This window comes from Phyllostomus discolor, chromosome 7 (genome assembly GCF_004126475.2).
Source record: "Phyllostomus discolor isolate MPI-MPIP mPhyDis1 chromosome 7, mPhyDis1.pri.v3, whole genome shotgun sequence".
Classification (NCBI taxonomy): Eukaryota; Metazoa; Chordata; class Mammalia; order Chiroptera; family Phyllostomidae; genus Phyllostomus; species Phyllostomus discolor.
In genome coordinates, this window is record NC_040909.2 from 139,052,071 (window position 1) to 139,066,714 (window position 14,644).

General features: G+C 64.8%; 3 protein-coding genes across 3 annotated transcripts; 1 reads left to right on the forward strand and 2 right to left on the reverse strand.

Annotated features, from left to right (window-relative positions):
* Positions 1 to 106: 106 nt before the first annotated feature.
* RECQL4 (RecQ like helicase 4) lies at positions 107 to 6,563 on the reverse strand. Its single transcript, XM_036031587.1, is given in 23 exon segments — positions 107 to 411; positions 505 to 613; positions 751 to 898; positions 972 to 1,152; positions 1,226 to 1,395; positions 1,477 to 1,606; positions 1,686 to 1,923; positions 2,012 to 2,274; positions 2,352 to 2,493; positions 2,566 to 2,745; positions 2,821 to 3,000; positions 3,078 to 3,161; positions 3,600 to 3,736; positions 3,814 to 3,906; positions 3,984 to 4,112; positions 4,201 to 4,323; positions 4,448 to 4,574; positions 4,655 to 4,812; positions 4,815 to 5,442; positions 5,736 to 5,876; positions 6,095 to 6,195; positions 6,298 to 6,331; positions 6,396 to 6,563. Coding segments are annotated over 23 exon segments (3,705 nt in total). The 5' UTR covers positions 6,480 to 6,563; the 3' UTR covers positions 107 to 286.
* Positions 6,564 to 6,676: 113 nt separating this feature from the next.
* Positions 6,677 to 10,540, forward strand: LRRC14 (leucine rich repeat containing 14). Its single transcript, XM_028533745.2, has 4 exons — positions 6,677 to 7,052; positions 8,211 to 8,564; positions 8,743 to 9,327; positions 9,417 to 10,540. Exons 2-4 carry the CDS (start codon positions 8,236 to 8,238, stop codon positions 9,982 to 9,984), a joined length of 1,482 nt encoding a protein of 493 aa, XP_028389546.1. The 5' UTR covers positions 6,677 to 7,052; positions 8,211 to 8,235; the 3' UTR covers positions 9,985 to 10,540.
* Positions 10,541 to 10,879: 339 nt separating this feature from the next.
* On the reverse strand, positions 10,880 to 13,586 carry LRRC24 (leucine rich repeat containing 24). Its single transcript, XM_028533620.2, has 4 exons — positions 13,329 to 13,586; positions 12,905 to 13,183; positions 12,583 to 12,751; positions 10,880 to 11,927 (listed from the first exon to the last, which is right to left on the reverse strand). Exons 1-4 carry the CDS (start codon positions 13,494 to 13,496, stop codon positions 10,996 to 10,998), a joined length of 1,548 nt encoding a protein of 515 aa, XP_028389421.1. The 5' UTR covers positions 13,497 to 13,586; the 3' UTR covers positions 10,880 to 10,995.
* Between the last annotated feature and the right edge of the window lie 1,058 nt (positions 13,587 to 14,644).

Below are 14,644 nucleotides of genomic sequence, written 5' to 3' on the forward strand. Positions count from 1 at the left end.
GTGTGGTACCGGAGGCTGTCCCGAGGCTGTGGCACCACCCCACCCAAAAGGAGGATCGCTAAAAACTTCAGCATCATTTGTTTTTGCTTTTTTTTGGGGGGGGGGGGGGCGGGACTGCTTGTGCCCACAGTCCTGGTGGTATGCTTTGCCCAAGGTGCTCAGTCACTGTCCTGGCCGCTGATGTTCCCTTGTCTTTGTCTGACACCTGCCACTCTCTGAGCGGTGGGACATCCCTGTCCACACCCCCGTCGGACGTGGGGAACAGGGCCTGCCTGGGGCAAGGTGGTCAGCGGCCCCACAGCAGGATCTCCTCTGTGGCCAGGTGCATCAGGGCGTGGAAGCTCAGGTGCAGGTACTTCCTCCAAAAGCGCCGGTCTCGCCCATACACCTGGGCTGGAAAGCAGGGGCTTCCTGTGGTGGAAGGCGAGACATGGCCCTGACGCTGTGTGCTGGGTCCAGCCCCCGCCCGCGCCCGAGTTGGGGCCCAGCCTCCCGGGCCCTCACCGATGCCGTGGAAGATGCGGGCCACAGCCCTGCCTGAGAACTGCTGCTCCGGCCACAAGGACAGGAAGTGACGGACCTCCCTGCGGACCTGGTCCTCCCAGTCCTGGAGCTGCGGGTGGGGGCATGTCCAGCCAACTTGAGCTTCCTGGGCCCGTGGCTCCACAGGCCCCAGGACAGAGCAGGAGGTGGGCGTGTGCATGTGGGTGAGGCTGCCTAACTCTGCCCCAGGGGAGCGCCAGCACTTACCTCGACCTGCCCAGGCTCTGGGCCCTGGGCTTCCTCCGAGACCTCTGGACTCTCTTCCTCAAAGTAGTGGCTGAGCAGGGCCTTGAGCCTGGCGCTGCGGTCCTCGTCTGGCTGGTCCAGGCACGGCCCGCAGCTGGGGAAGGCTACACTGGGGTGGGATGAGCCCGTCAGAACCTCCCTTGGGGGTGGGGTGGCCGTGTTCTGCCCGCCCTCCCCCGCACCTGTGAAAGGCCTGGAACACAAGGCGCAGGCAGGCCAGGGCCTCCTGCTCTCTGGCCCGCACTCGGTCGTACAGGAAGTCACAGATCTGGTCCTTCTCCTGGGCCGTCAGGTCCCCGGGGCTGCGCAGGTGGAAAGCCAGCTCGCTGAACTCCACCAGCACTCCCGTGTCCCGAGGCACACCTGCCGCAGAGCGTGTCAGACGGGCAGACGGGCGGGCAGGCGACCGGCAGGCAGGGCGTGGGGCGGGGCACACCTGTCCTGGGCTCTGGGTCCCACTGCAGTTGGCGGAGCGCCTTCCGCACCGGGGCCAGCTCCCAGCCCATGGAGTCCACCAGCTCGACCACGTTCAGCTCCACAGAGCTGCCTCCCCCATCCGTGTCCTCGGGGGGCTGCTGAGCCAGGTATGCAGCTAGCGGGGGACACCTGTGCCGGGAGGAGGGACAAGTGGTTGGCAGCCCCCGTCCTCGGTCCCCGTCTCCACTCGGGGGCGGGACCCGTGCTCACCTGCCGGCCAGGGCCTGCAGCTGGGTGGGGCCCCCGGGGAAGCGCAGGCGGCAGCAGGCGTAGGTGGGTGTCAGCAGCTCCAGCCAGTGCTGTGGGTGCAGCTCCAGGTAGCACAGCAGGGTCTCAATGACTGGGGACAGGACTGCGCTCAGGGTACCTGGGGCTGGGCAGGGTCCGCCCCCCCCACAACACCCGCCCCAGCCCCTCACCCTCTTCAGGCATGTCCAGAGCCTGCACTGTCGGCTGCACCGGGAGTGCCCGCACATGGCCCGGGCACCGCACCGCCTGCTCACGCAATGGGCCCTCCTCCCTGCTGCCTCCCTGCTGCTCTGGCGGCCGCTGGGCGCAGGAGCAGGGCGGGAACACACGCTGCACCAGCTTCTTGACGGCCAGGAAGTCGGTGGCGCTGGCGTGCACGTGTCTGCGCAGCTCCCGGAGGTCCTCGCCCTGCAGCAGGAGGGCCCTGAGCGTGTGGCGGTGGCGCCGGGCTGGGGGTGGCGGGGAGGCGGGAGAGCTCCCGCGGGTGGGCACCCACCTGGGGCTGGAGGAAGAGGTGGCACTGCGCGGGCTGCCCGTCACGCCCGGCCCGGCCTATGGCCTGCACGTAGCTCTCGAAGCTCGGGGGCAGCCCCAGGTGCAGCACAGCCCGGACATCCGGCCGGTCCAGCCCCATCCCGAAGGCCACCGTGGCCACCACCGCCCACAGCCGGCCTGCCATGAAGGCCTGCTGCACCCGCCGCCGCTCCCGGCCGCACAGGCCGGCGTGGTAGGCTTCGGCCACGGCCCCCCGGGCCTGGCCTGCAGGGGCGACACGGACACTCGGTGGAGTGCGTGTGTGGGCGGGCCCTCGGGGCACGGACCTGCCCCAGACTCACCTGCACGCCCCGGGGCCCGGGCCTCCGGGAGGCGGGTGCGGAGCAGAGCGGAGACGCGCTCGGTGTCCTCCCGCCGGGGGCAGTAGACGATGACCGAGTCCAGGGCGCGGAAACGGCCGCCCTGCAGCAGCGTCACCAGGGCCTGCGGAGACACGGCGGCGGCCCAGTGACGGCCACCGGGCGTCCGGCCTCTGCCAGGTGTGTACGCACCCACCTGCTCGGGGTCCCTGTCCACGGACACGGAGAGGTGCAGGTTGGCGGGGATGGTGGCGGGTCCCCTGAGGACAGCCTCCTCGGGCACGCCCAGGTGCTTGGCCACGTCGAGGGCGGTGCTGCGCGTGGCCGTGGCCGTGAGGCCCAGGAAGCAGCGCACCCCCAGGTGCTCCCGAAGCACCTGCGCAGGGACGGCTCGGTGAGGACGGCCCCCCTCCCTCCCGCCCCTGCTCACGGCACCCAGGACAAGGCTCACCTTGCATACGCGCAGGTAGCAAGGCCGGAAGTTGTGAGCCCACTGGGACAGGCAGTGGGCTTCGTCGACGCAGACAAAGGCCACGGGCGGCAGCCGAGAGAGGCAGCCGAGGCCCCGAGCCCCAGCCCCGGCCACGGCCTCGGGCGACAGCATCAGCACTTGCACCTGGGCTGCCCGCGCCTGCGGACCAACGGTTAGGGCCGCCGCCCAGGGCCCCGCCTGCCACCCCCAAGGGTCTTGCCCCACAAGGCCCTCACCCTCTGCAGGGCCGAGTCCTGCTGTTTCCTGGTCATGCCTGAGTGCACGCAGGCCGCCTTCAGGCCTGGGGGCAGGCCAGACACCTACAGGGACGGAGCAGAGCCTGTCGAAGGCCACTCCGTCCTGGCCCTGTCCCAAATGCCTCTCCAGGTTGCTCAGCTCCAGCTACCACTGTCTCTAGCCCAGGCCCTCCGAGGAAACGTCCAGACCCCGTGTCCTAGAACTAAGTCCAGAGCCGCCTGTGGGCCTGGGCTCAGGAGCATGGGGGAGAGACGGGCCCACTGGGGACATGTCCCTTCCCCATGGCTCCTTTCAGGGGAGGGTCTGGCCAGCCCTGTCCCTGCTGTCCCTGGGTCACCGCCAGGCCAGGGGACTATGGGCAGAGCAGGTGGGCTGACAACTGTCGAGATGCCTGCAGCTCCGGGACTGGGTTCGGTAGGAAGTGGCAGTGCAAGGGGACAACGAGGCCACGGGTGCCGGCGCCTGCCTTCTGCCCATGCCCGAGGGTCCTGTCCACATACCTGGTCATCCATGAGGGACAGGAGAGGAGAGATGACCAGCGTGAGGCAGGGGCTCCGCCGGGCGTAGAGCAGGGCAGGGAGCTGGTAACACAGGGACTTGCCAGTGCCCGTGGGCAGCACCAGCAGCGTGGACAGGCCTGGGTGGGACGGAGGTCAGCAGTGGTTCTACGTGGCCTGGCCTCACCCCTGCGTGTCCCCCGGCAGCCACGCTCACCAGACAAGATTCGCATGATGGCGTGCTCCTGCCCGGGGCGGAAAGCTTGGTGCCCCAGCTGCTCCAGGGTCTGAAACACCTCAGCTGGCGTCTCTGTGGACACAGGTGTTGGTCAGTGTGGCCCCAAGTTGCCCCCACCCCTCACTAAAGGCTGGTAAGCTTCCACTCACCTGCCACCTGCCCCAAGGGCCCCGGCAGGTAGAGTGGTGGCACAGTCTGGGGTGGACAGGGTGGCCTGGGCACAGGCCCCTCCGTGGGCACCAGCAACTGAGGCCCAGCAGGCTCTTCATCGCCCTCACCTGCTGGGGGCAGGAGAGGGTGGTGTGGGAGCCCAGACTGGGCTGGCGTCATTCTACCAAGAAGGCCGCCGGCCACACCTCCTCTCACCAGGGTGCTGGCGGCAGGCAGGGCCTGTCCTCTGAGCTACTGCTTCCAACACGGACAGTGCTTGTACGTCATCTTTGTCTTTGCCACCCTCCTCCTCCTGGGGGGCCAGGGCAGGTTTTGGGCCTAGGACAGGGAATTGAGAGGGCTTTTGCTGAAGCCAGGCTGTCCCCACCCCCAAAGGCACAGCACCCTCTCCAAGCAGCATTGACCCAACACGCTGTCCAGGACGGGTGTGGCGAGGCCTCACCTTGTTGTAGGCACTGGGATGCCCAGTGGCCGAGCTGCCCACATCGAAAGCAAGAATCCTTGTCTGTGGTTCTGGGCTGGCCACCCCCAAAACATTCCCTTTTCTTCTTCCACTTCTGCTTCCACGCCTGGGTTGGGGCACAGAGGACAGTCACAAGGGGAGAGACGGGGGGGGGGGGGGTGAGGGGAGCACCCGCCGCCTTCTCACCTGCTTGTGGAGCAGCCTGCCACGCAGGGCCGGGCCCCGCACGTAGCGCTTCTGCTTCATGTTGAGCCGGACGTAGTTGCCCCTGTTCCGCACCGCTGGCCTAGAAGCGACACGCAGGTGCGCTCTGCCCATGGCCCTCCCCACCCTGGCCCAACTCAAGGCGACCCTGCGGGGAGGCTGTAGTACCTGGGGGCCGACGGGCTGCTGAGGGGCTGTGCCCGCGCGGGCTCCCCTGGACCGTCTTTCACCCGCACTGCAGCCCCAGCTCCCTCGGAAGGGGGGCCCGCCTGGCTGCTGTGCTGCTTCTCCTGTGCAGGGGGCGTCTCTGGCTGCCCGCTCTGTCTCCGCTTCTTGCCTTGACTGCTGCCCAGTGAGGGGCTCCCTGCACCGACTCCAGCTGCCTGAAGACCTGGAGCCTCCGGGCTCTGTGAAGGTGCCTCCAGGCCCGTGCCGGGGCCGAGGACAGACGGGACACCTGAGGTCGGGGGCTGTGGCTCTTCTGCACCCAGGGCAGGTGGGCAGGCCTCAGATGCCCCCGGAAAACCTAGGGCCACTTGGTGACACCGCTGCAGCCAGTCGGGGTCCAGGGAGCCTAGCCGCAGGCTCAGGGACTCCTGCAGCTGCTGGAGCCGGCCTGGCCTCGGCAGGGGCCTGGGAAGCTGCAGAGGCACCTCACTGACCTCTTCAGGAGACACGGGGGCAGCCCCTGCAGCTGGTGGCCCCAAGGAAGGCACCTTGGGTGAGGGTCTTCGTGGAGTCCGGGGTGTGCGGCTCAGGGCCGGCCCAGCCTGGGAGGGGTTGGACAGACAAACAAGTGGGAACCAGGCCCTGGGCTGCTGCAGACTCTGGAACCTGCCCGAGTCCCCCTAAACCGCCCGCAGTGAGGCTGCAGAAGAAAGGAAGATGAGAGCAGGAGCTGGCCCCAATCTCCTTTCAGAAGTTGTGGCCTGATTAATGCTGGCACACGTGTGTGTACTCGTGCACGTGCATGCACGTGGAGTTTCTGGTGCTCCTGCCCCAGGGACAAGGGCAGTTCTGGCCCAAGGTCTGACCGTGTGCATAGCGCCTTACTTCTCCTCACCTGCAGAGTACCCTTTAAGTTTGCCTTAAGCCTCTCCCCGTAGTCCTGCACAGACCCCCGGGGGCTTGGCCTTGGAGTAGGATGGGGACAGCGGGTTACAGCCCGATTCAGGTGGGAGCCCCAGCAGCTAGGCTCTGGCGTCTGCAGGAGACAGTGGAGACAGAAAGGTTGGTGTGGGGGACAAAGGTGTCTCCAGCCCACCTCCCCAGCCCCTCAGAGACCTGAAGTGGGGTCTGGATCTCCACCCAGTCGAGCCCTTTCCCCAAGTTCTGTGCCCTACGGGGGTTGGGGCACGACTCCTCTTGGCGACGCCAAACAGAAAGCTAAACCGGGAGACTAGAGTATCGGGGCCCGGGTACCTCCTCCGCTGCCGCTGGAACCGAATGCTCGGGGCCACGGGAACCGACGCCGCCGGCCTGTTCCAGGGCCTCCTTCAGAGCGCGATACTCCCGGTAGAGCGCTGGGGGCGGGGTCAGGGGTTAGGGTGGGTCCCGCTCGGCTCCCGCACTCCCCGTCCCTCTGACCCGTCCGCCCCGCACTCCTCTCCGCCTCGCGCGCTCACCGCGGGTCTCCTTGGGCGCCGCTTTCACGTCCTCCTGTGAAGGCAGTGCATCAGCCCGGGGCCGCGCCCTCAGCCCCCCCGCCCCCGGCAGCCCGCACCTGGCCCGGCCGCCGCCCGCGCTGCTGCCAGAACGCGCGCTCCCACGCCTGCAGCTGCGCCCGCACGTCCCGCAGCCGCTCCATGGCGCGCGAGTCCCACGGGCTCCGCGCCCCGCGAATTTCCCGCGGCGAGGGCGGCCCCTCGGCCAGGGCGGCCAATCCTCGCGGCCCTGGGGGGGCAGCCAATAGGGGGAGACTACGTCATCGCGGCGCGCGGCCGCGCTGGGCGGGGCGCGGCGCGCGGCGAGGCGAGGCGGGGCTGTCTGCGGTGGAGGCGGCTGCGGGGCCGGCGAGCGCGGGCCGCCTGCCGACGACGGAGCGCGGCGGCGTGCACTCCCGGCCCTGCTAGTCCACTCGAGGCGGGCGCGTGAGCCCGGGTGGTGAAGCTGTGGGGCAGGGACGGACCCGGATTCCCGCGCCCGGCTGAGCGGCCTCGGGTCTCGGGGGCGACGCACCGGGGGGAGGAGGGCGTCAGATTGAGCGCCTCCCACAGGGCCGGGAGGAGCCTCGCCGCGGCCTTCGAGAAACGCCGGGAGCCGCGGGTCGGCGGGAGGGGGCGGCGGCTACCGCTCAGAGGCTCCTCCCTCGGTGACCGTACTGGCTGCTTTCGTTTCCTCTCGTGACAGGTGCTCGGTTGATCTGTCCTGTCACAGCGAGGTATGAATCGTCCTCGCGAGATTTGTCCACAGGCAGAGTGAGGCTGAGGCTTGGCGGCCGGGACTTCTCGGGAACCACTGCCCTAAGGGCTCACGTTGTGTGCGAGGTCCGCGGCCAGACTTCCCCTCCCCCCGCTCCTCGCTCGGGCTGCAGCCCTGCGGGGAAGGCCGAGTGCTCAGCGCTCATCCGTTTTCAGGGGGATGATCGGGAGGCAGTTCGGGAGATGAGAGACTCTAATTCAGCAGAATAGCCGACTCCCAGGTCCCTGTGCCTTCAGCCTCTCCTTTGTGCCTCCTGTGAGCCTGGACGCCACTCTGGCGGCTGCCTGTAGCCGTTTGAGCTCTCTCTGGCCTGGGTCTTCTGAATCCAGTGGGTTCGAGATCTGCTGTCTCAAGACGGTTCTTCAGCAAGGAGGGAGATGTTTAGATAGGTGACAGGGCCCTCGGTGGGTGACAGTTGCTGTCCGTGCCTAACGGCACTTCTGGACACAGAAGTTAGGACTGGGGGTCATGTTGAGGGCTTGGATTACTCAGGCCATCTGGCCTCTCTTTGGGTCCTGGTCCTTTCTGCCTGCCCTGGTGTTTATTGAGGTGCATCTGTGTGCCTCCAGCCGCTCTCTGCGACTCTGCACAAGGTCGGGGGCAGCCTGCAGGATCCTCTGAGAAGGGGAGGGGAGGGAACTGTGATGCAGCCTCCAGCCCCTCCTTCCAGGATCCCACTCCTGTAGTGCTTACGAAGTGCGAATGGCCGGGACTTTTTTCTACTTTTCAGGAAGAGAGGATCTCTAACAAACAGCTTTGTGGTTTGGAAGGCCCAAAGTACAGATGGGGGGCCCTGCAGGCAGCAGCTGTCAAAAGCACACCTAGACGGGTGTGTCCTCTTCGGTGCCATGCTCTCATGTGCTGTTTGATGGCTTTGTGTTCCTGAAGAGGTCCCCGGTTTCTGGAGGGTGGGAACTAGGGGGTTGCCTTGTTCCCCTTTGCACTCTGCCTGGCTCATTGCTAGATACCTAACATTTGCTCTTCAGGGCTGTGGCCCCACGGAGCACTGACTCTGGCAGGCACTATGCTGGGCTTTCCTACTACTAGTGTGTGAAGGAGTCTGTGGCAGGTGGTGGCCTATGGTCTGTCCTCCCCACTGAAGGTCCCTTCCCTGCAGGTGGCTTGCTCTTTGGCCCAGCGCCATGCACACTCTTGTGTTCCTGAGTACACGGCAGGTGCTCCAGTGCCAGCCCGCAGCCTGCCAGGCCCTGCCCCTGCTGCCTCGTGAGCTCTTCCCCCTGCTGTTCAAGGTGGCCTTCATGGACAAGAAGACCGTTGTGCTGCGTGAGCTGGTGCACACATGGCCCTTTCCTCTGCTCAGCTTCCAGCAGCTTCTGCAGGAGTGCACCCATTGCAGCCGGGCGCTGCTACAGGAGCGGCCCAGCACGGAGAGCATGCAGGCCGTGATCCTGGGGCTCACAGCCCGGCTCCACACCCCAGAGGCTGAGGCCGGCACACAGCCCTTCTGCAGGTACGGGCTCACCCCGGGGGGCCCTCGGGCTTTGGGGGGTTCAAAGAGGATCCCCTGAGGTTTCAGGCTGGTGCAAGAGCTCACTGCAGGAAGAGGCATGTTGCTTCTGTCCCAGGGTGGCTGGGGTGGGTGTGGGCTCTGCCCCCTGTCACCTGCCTCAGCCTTCCCATGCTCCCAGGAAGCACGCACTGCGGGTGCTGGACATGACGGGCCTCCTGGACGATGGTGTGGAGCAGGACCCCGGCACCATGAGCATGTGGGACTGCACGGCAGCTGTGGCCCGCACGTGCATCGCACAACAGCAGGGGGGCACCGTGGAGCCCGGGCCGGCCCCTGTTCCTGTAGAGGTGCGTGTGGACCTTCGCGTGAACCGGGCCTCTTATGCATTCCTGCGGGAGGCCCTCCGTAGCAGTGCAGGCAGCCCTCTACGGCTCTGCTGCCGGGACCTGCGGGCTGAGGACCTGCCCATGCGCAACACCGTGGCCCTGCTGCAGCTTCTGGATGCAGGCTGCCTGCGCCGCGTGGACCTGCGCTTCAACAACTTGGGCCTGCGTGGCCTGTCTGTCATCATTCCACATGTGGCCCGTTTTCAGCACTTGGCCAGCCTTCGGCTGCACTATGTGCACGGGGACTCACGGCAGCCCTCTGTGGATGGCGAGGACAACTTCCGCTACTTCTTGGCCCAGATGGGCCGCTTCACCTGCCTGCGGGAGCTCAGCATGGGCTCCTCTCTGCTCTCGGGGCGGCTGGACCTGCTGCTCAGGTGTGTGGGCCCCGTCACTGTTCTCCTCCTCCTTTCCCCGAGACCCTCCTTTGGCCCTGCCTGTTCACAACCCCTTGTTTTCCCTACAGCACACTGCAGAGCCCTCTAGAGAGCCTGGAGCTGGCCTTCTGTGCTCTGCTGCCTGAGGATCTGCGCTTCCTGGCACGAAGCCCCCACGCTGTCCACCTCAAGAAGTTGGACCTAAGTGGCAACGACCTGTCTGGCAGCCAGCTGGAACCCTTTCAGGGTCTGCTGCAGGCGGCAGCAGCCACACTGCTGCACCTTGAGCTGACTGAATGCCAGCTTGCTGACACCCAGCTGCTGGCCACACTCCCGGTGCTGACTCGCTGCGCTAGCCTCCGCTACCTCGGCCTCTATGGCAACCCGCTATCCATGGCAGGCCTCAAGGAGCTCCTTCGGGACTCGGCAGCACAGGCTGAGCTCCGCACGGTGGTGCACCCCTTCCCTGTGGACTGCTATGAGGGTCTGCCCTGGCCGCCACCTGCCTCTGTCCTGCTGGAGGCCTCCATCAATGAGGAGAAATTCGCCCGTGTGGAGGCTGAGTTGCACCAGCTGCTTCTGGCCTCAGGTCGTGCCCATGTGGTCTGGACCACGGACATTTATGGGCGCCTGGCCGCAGACTACTTCAGCTTGTGATCTCTGGGCTTCGGGTGAGGAACAGGCTGTCCCGGAGTCCAGGGCTGCCGGAGGCCCCGCCCCATCCTGGGTAGGCAGAGCCTTTGCTGGGACCCTGCTGGAAGTCTGACACAAAGGCACTGGTCTTGATTTCCTTGCTTCTTGGGTGTACCTTGAACCTCCCTGCGCATTCTGCGGGGCCCTGCACAGCTGGCCCTGCACCTGTTTCTGTGACTTGCCTACCTGTCTGTGGGCCTGGGGTCTGGATTCCAGGCCTGCTCACTCCTGCTTGGTTTGGCTGTATTTGGCTACCCTCTGCTGTCCCAGACCTCTTCAGAATATTCCTTGGGTCCCAGCTCTGAGAGAGAGGGCGTCTCTCTGGGTCCTTTTCCAGAGAAGACTGCTCTGGGTTGTGGCTGGGACAGGGACCTGCCTCAAGGGGCGGGTTTGGTCCTCCTGTACTTGGGCCTGTTATGGTTTTCTGTGCCCTGGCACTCTGGAGACTGCCTGTGAGCTGGGCTTTGGGGCCAGAGGGTGTCATTAAGGTACAAATGTGCAGTGTATTTGGAACTTAAAATTTGCGGCTGTTCTTTCTGTTCCAGTTGGTTAGAGTGAGTTGTCCCTGACTCTGCTGTCATCCTGGCATGGCCTTGGCTAGCAGCTGCCTCCCAGTCTGCTCTCTCCCTCCGCTGGGCATGCCCGCCACCTCCACAGTAGTCCGTGGCTCGGGCCCTGCAGAGCTGGAATCTGGTGCGATTGTGGGAGGGTTTTCTGGAGGACCTCAGTCGGGTGCTGGGAGCCTCCCTGACCATCCGACGGTTACCTTCCAGTGCTTCTATCAGCAGAGCTGGGGGTCTTCAGGTGCCTGTGCCCCACCCCACCCTCGGGGTCCCCAGACCTCACACACAGCTCGCCGCACAGTGCGCAGCATCCACCCTTTACTGACCGCGCAGGAGCATGCGCGGAGCCAGTCCCCTAGCCAGCCAATCCGCAGAGCTCACGTCATCAGAGCGCGCCGCCCCCGCCCGCCCTTCAGCAGTGGATCTCGTAGGCTGTGGGTGGTTGCAGCGGGAGCCCCTGCGCGGGCCCCAGTCCGGGCTCTGCGCCCTCTGCCGCCTCCGCTGGGCCTTCGGCGAAGAGCGGCTTAGAGCGGTCGATGACGAACATTTCGTGGCCCCGCTCGTCGCGGAGCTCCTCGAGCTGCGCGAAGGTGCAGGGCCCGTCCGAGTAGTCGTTGACGAACAGCGCACCCTCCCCCGGCGGTCCTGGTGCCTTTTTCCGCCTGCGGCGCCGACGACAAATCAAGGTGGCCAGCAGCAGCGCTGTGAGCGCCAGGAGCGTGATGGCCGCCGCAATGGCCGTCTGCGTGGCCAGGCCCAGAGCGCGGAAGGCCATGCTGCTTTCTTCGTGCAGGGGCTCGTGGCCGCCAGAGCCTGCGGCCAGGGGCGGCCGAGGTGCTAGTTGCAACTGCTGCTGGGACAGGTTGACCAACAACTGGAAGGGCATGCGAGCGGCGCCGCCGGCGTTCGAGGCCTCGCACTCGTACTTGCCTGCGTGGGCCAGGGTGATGTTGGTGAGGAAGAGCATGCCGCTACCGGTATCAGAGGCCGCATTTCCACCTGAGCCCGGCGCCCAGCCTTCTGGCTGGGCCTGGGCCCGCGGTTGTCCCTCGCGAAGCTGTGCCACCTTTCTCCAGGTTACCAGAGGCTGGGGGTAGCCGGAAGCCTGGCAGGCAATCCGCAGGTCCTCGCCTAGGTTGGCCGTCACCTCCAGCGGCTCAACGTGCACAGAAGGCGGAATGCAAATGAGGCTACTACCAGAAATGTCCAGGAGACTCTGAAGTGCCAGGCGTGGGGGCTCTGCACACATGATTTTCTTGTCCCTGGAGCTGAGCAGCCTCTGACCCCCCTCCTTGATCCAGGCTCCCAGCCAGTGCAGGGCACAGTCACAGCGCCATGGGTTCTCTGTGGACAGAGCAGTGATGGGCAGGTAACTCAGGGGCTGCGGCAGATCTCAGCCTGTGCAGTTGGGGTTCTTTTAGCTACAGCAGGAGCCCCTTTGCCACCCCTCAGTGTCAGGGGCCCCTTTCACCCCTTCCTCTGACCCTGAGCTCCTCAGAGTGTAGACAGGCTCTTCCCTCACCCTTTCAGTTCTGTGCACGTTCCTCCTGTCTTTCCAAAGTATCTCTCTGCAACAAGTCCCACTATTTGGGGGGAACCCTGGTGTTCACACAGACATCACATCGTTGCTAAAACCTCGCAAGTCCTAGCAGCCTTGTCTCAGGGGCTTTCCTGGAAATGCCCCCAATCCCGGTCTCATCTTTTCAGTTTCTGCCTGCCCACCCTCTTATGGCCCCAAAGTGTACCAGTCCCTCAACCATGTCTAGTCCGTTTACAGCCTTCTACCTTTTCTGTTCTCCTTACAAAAGTTCCCTAAACTCTGCCCCTACCAGCACCCCCTTTCCTAGCAGCATTCTAGTGGCTTCCTAGCAGGGCTGCCCGAGTCTGCCGCTCAGAGCCACTGCTACTGGAGCTTCCTCGACACCTGAGCCTACTCCCTACTGCCAGCACTGTGGTCAAGGAGGATATCTTTGCATGAGACCCCTTGCTCAAGAGGTACCTGTGAGGCGCAGGACCTGCAGGCTGGCCAGGGGCTGCAGCGTCTCACGGCTGATGGTGCCTAGCTGGTTCCTGCTGAGGTCCAGCAGTGCCAGTGAGGAAAGCCCGGCCAGGGCCTGGTCCTCCAGCAGCGCGATGCTGTTTTCCTGCAGGTGCAGCTCCTGCAGGCGCTGAAGTGAGGACAGCAGATGGTCAGGGACAAGGGCCCTAGGGAAATGCCTCCTTCTTACCAGGCTAGGCTGGTTGACTTGTCCCCTTCACCACTCCAGTCCACAGAGCAGCTGGCAGCACAGGATGACCCTTTTCCCCCCGCACCCTCTCACCGGCAGATGCAGGAAGGTGAAATCCAGCAGCTGCACTAGCTGGTTACCAGCCAGGTAGAGCACACGCAGCTGGGCCAGGCCAGTGAAAGCACCGAGGCGCAGGCCTCGCAGACGGTTGCCTGTGAGTGCGAGCTCCAGCAGGCGAGACTGTGCACGAAAGGCACCCGGCTCCAGGGCACGTAGGCTGTTGTTGTGCAGGTACAGGTGACGCAGGGCAGCAAGGGGCGCCAGGATGCCCGGCTCCAGGCCCGTGATGCTGTTGTCCTGCAGGAACAGTGTCTGCAGGCCAGAGGGAGGGAGGACTGGCAGGTGTTTACCGCCCTGAGGGAGTGTCCTTCTAACAGAGTCCCCATCTACCCACCAAATACACATCCTTCCCTCCTGTCGTGGGCATTCCTAGCCTGCAACCCCATGCAGCTCCCACCTGCGTCCCAGGCGGGATTCCGGGTGGGACCACGCGCAGCTGCAGGGCCCCACACTCCACCGTGGTGCTGTAGCAGCGGCAGTCAGCGGGACAGCCAGCGGTGCAGGGCGGGAGACTGAGCAGACGCAACAGCAACAGCAGCAGCAGCGCAGGAACCCCCTGGGCCATCTCCCGAGAGACACGCTGCGGACCACAAAGTCAAAGCGGCAGCCTCTTCACCAGCTTCCCTATAGTCAGGGCCCGGATGGGATGCACCTCCTGAAACATAGTTTGGCGGGACTTCCCCTAACACTTAGGAGCCAGTGAAGAGCACCATGTCTAATGTTTGAAAAGTTATCAATTTAAGAAACTGATAAAATATTTCTTAACAAAAATAGTCAAGGATCTGCAGCATCAAGTTCCAATTTAGAATTTCTGATGTCCTCTGTCTCGCACGCAGGCTACATGGGGAGAGCCGCCCCCCTCCCCTCCCCATCCCATCTCTGCTGGCTCTGTGAGGCTTCTTGTTCAGGTGTGTGGACACCTGGGTAGTGCTGTCCTCTACACCCTGGCAACCAGCCACTTTCTGGATCTAGGGTGCAAGAGGCTGGTGCAAGGCACGGGTTCAGGAGCCTGTGGATGGTGAAATCCAGGGCCCAGTTACCCAAGCGAGGGCGACGTAAAGCAGGCTTAGGCCGACATGTCCCCTTGTGCATGTGGACTCCTCACTCTGGGGACTGGGTGGGAGACCCTGTGTGGTGCAGAGCACAGGCCCCTGTTGTGCTCCCAGAGTCCTTGTCCTCACCTCCACCCTGCCTCACTCAAGTCCTTTATCCCTGAGCCTCATGCTCTGTCCCTTGATGTGACGATTCACCTGTTGCCACTTCACAGGAGACAAGGGTGGAACTGGTCTCAGGGGAGCCACCAGCCACGGAAAAATCAAGGCACTGCCTTGTCCTGTCCCTGCCCTGAGGGTGGGGTGGGTGGAACGGCTTACTTGGAACGAAGGCTTGTTCTCAGGGAGCGTGTTAGAGAATGGGGTGATGAGGCAAACAGGGAAGACCATCATCTCAGAAACTATGGGCCTGTGTTCTCCATGCTGGCTCCCCAAAAGGTGCCTCTTCTGGGGGTTGGTGGGGCCCTGGAATGGCTGGGGTGTGAAACAGGGCCCTTGGGCCACCAACTAGGTTCCCAGTATAGTTTCAGTAGCGACCTGGGCTGTGAACAGACGTGCAGTGTGCCGGAGGGTTGATTGTACACATGCAGCTGCGATCCCAGGGCCACGGGGAGGCCTGGGTCTGCCGTCAGGCACGAGGAGTCCAGTTCTAATGATGGCG

Coding starts and splice junctions, on each gene's coding strand:
- LRRC14 (XM_028533745.2), top strand. CDS start 8,236: ATGCACACTCTTGTGTTCCTGAGTACACGGCAGGTGCTCCAGTGCCAG. Junction 8,565..8,742: donor GGCACACAGCCCTTCTGCAG/GTACGGGCTCAC, acceptor CCATGCTCCCAG/GAAGCACGCACTGCGGGTGC. Junction 9,328..9,416: donor CGGCTGGACCTGCTGCTCAG/GTGTGTGGGCCC, acceptor TTTTCCCTACAG/CACACTGCAGAGCCCTCTAG.
- LRRC24 (XM_028533620.2), bottom strand. CDS start 13,496: ATGGCCCAGGGGGTTCCTGCGCTGCTGCTGCTGTTGCTGTTGCGTCTG. Junction 13,184..13,328: donor GAATCCCGCCTGGGACGCAG/GTGGGAGCTGCA, acceptor TCTGGCCTGCAG/ACACTGTTCCTGCAGGACAA. Junction 12,752..12,904: donor TCACCTTCCTGCATCTGCCG/GTGAGAGGGTGC, acceptor TCCTCACTTCAG/CGCCTGCAGGAGCTGCACCT.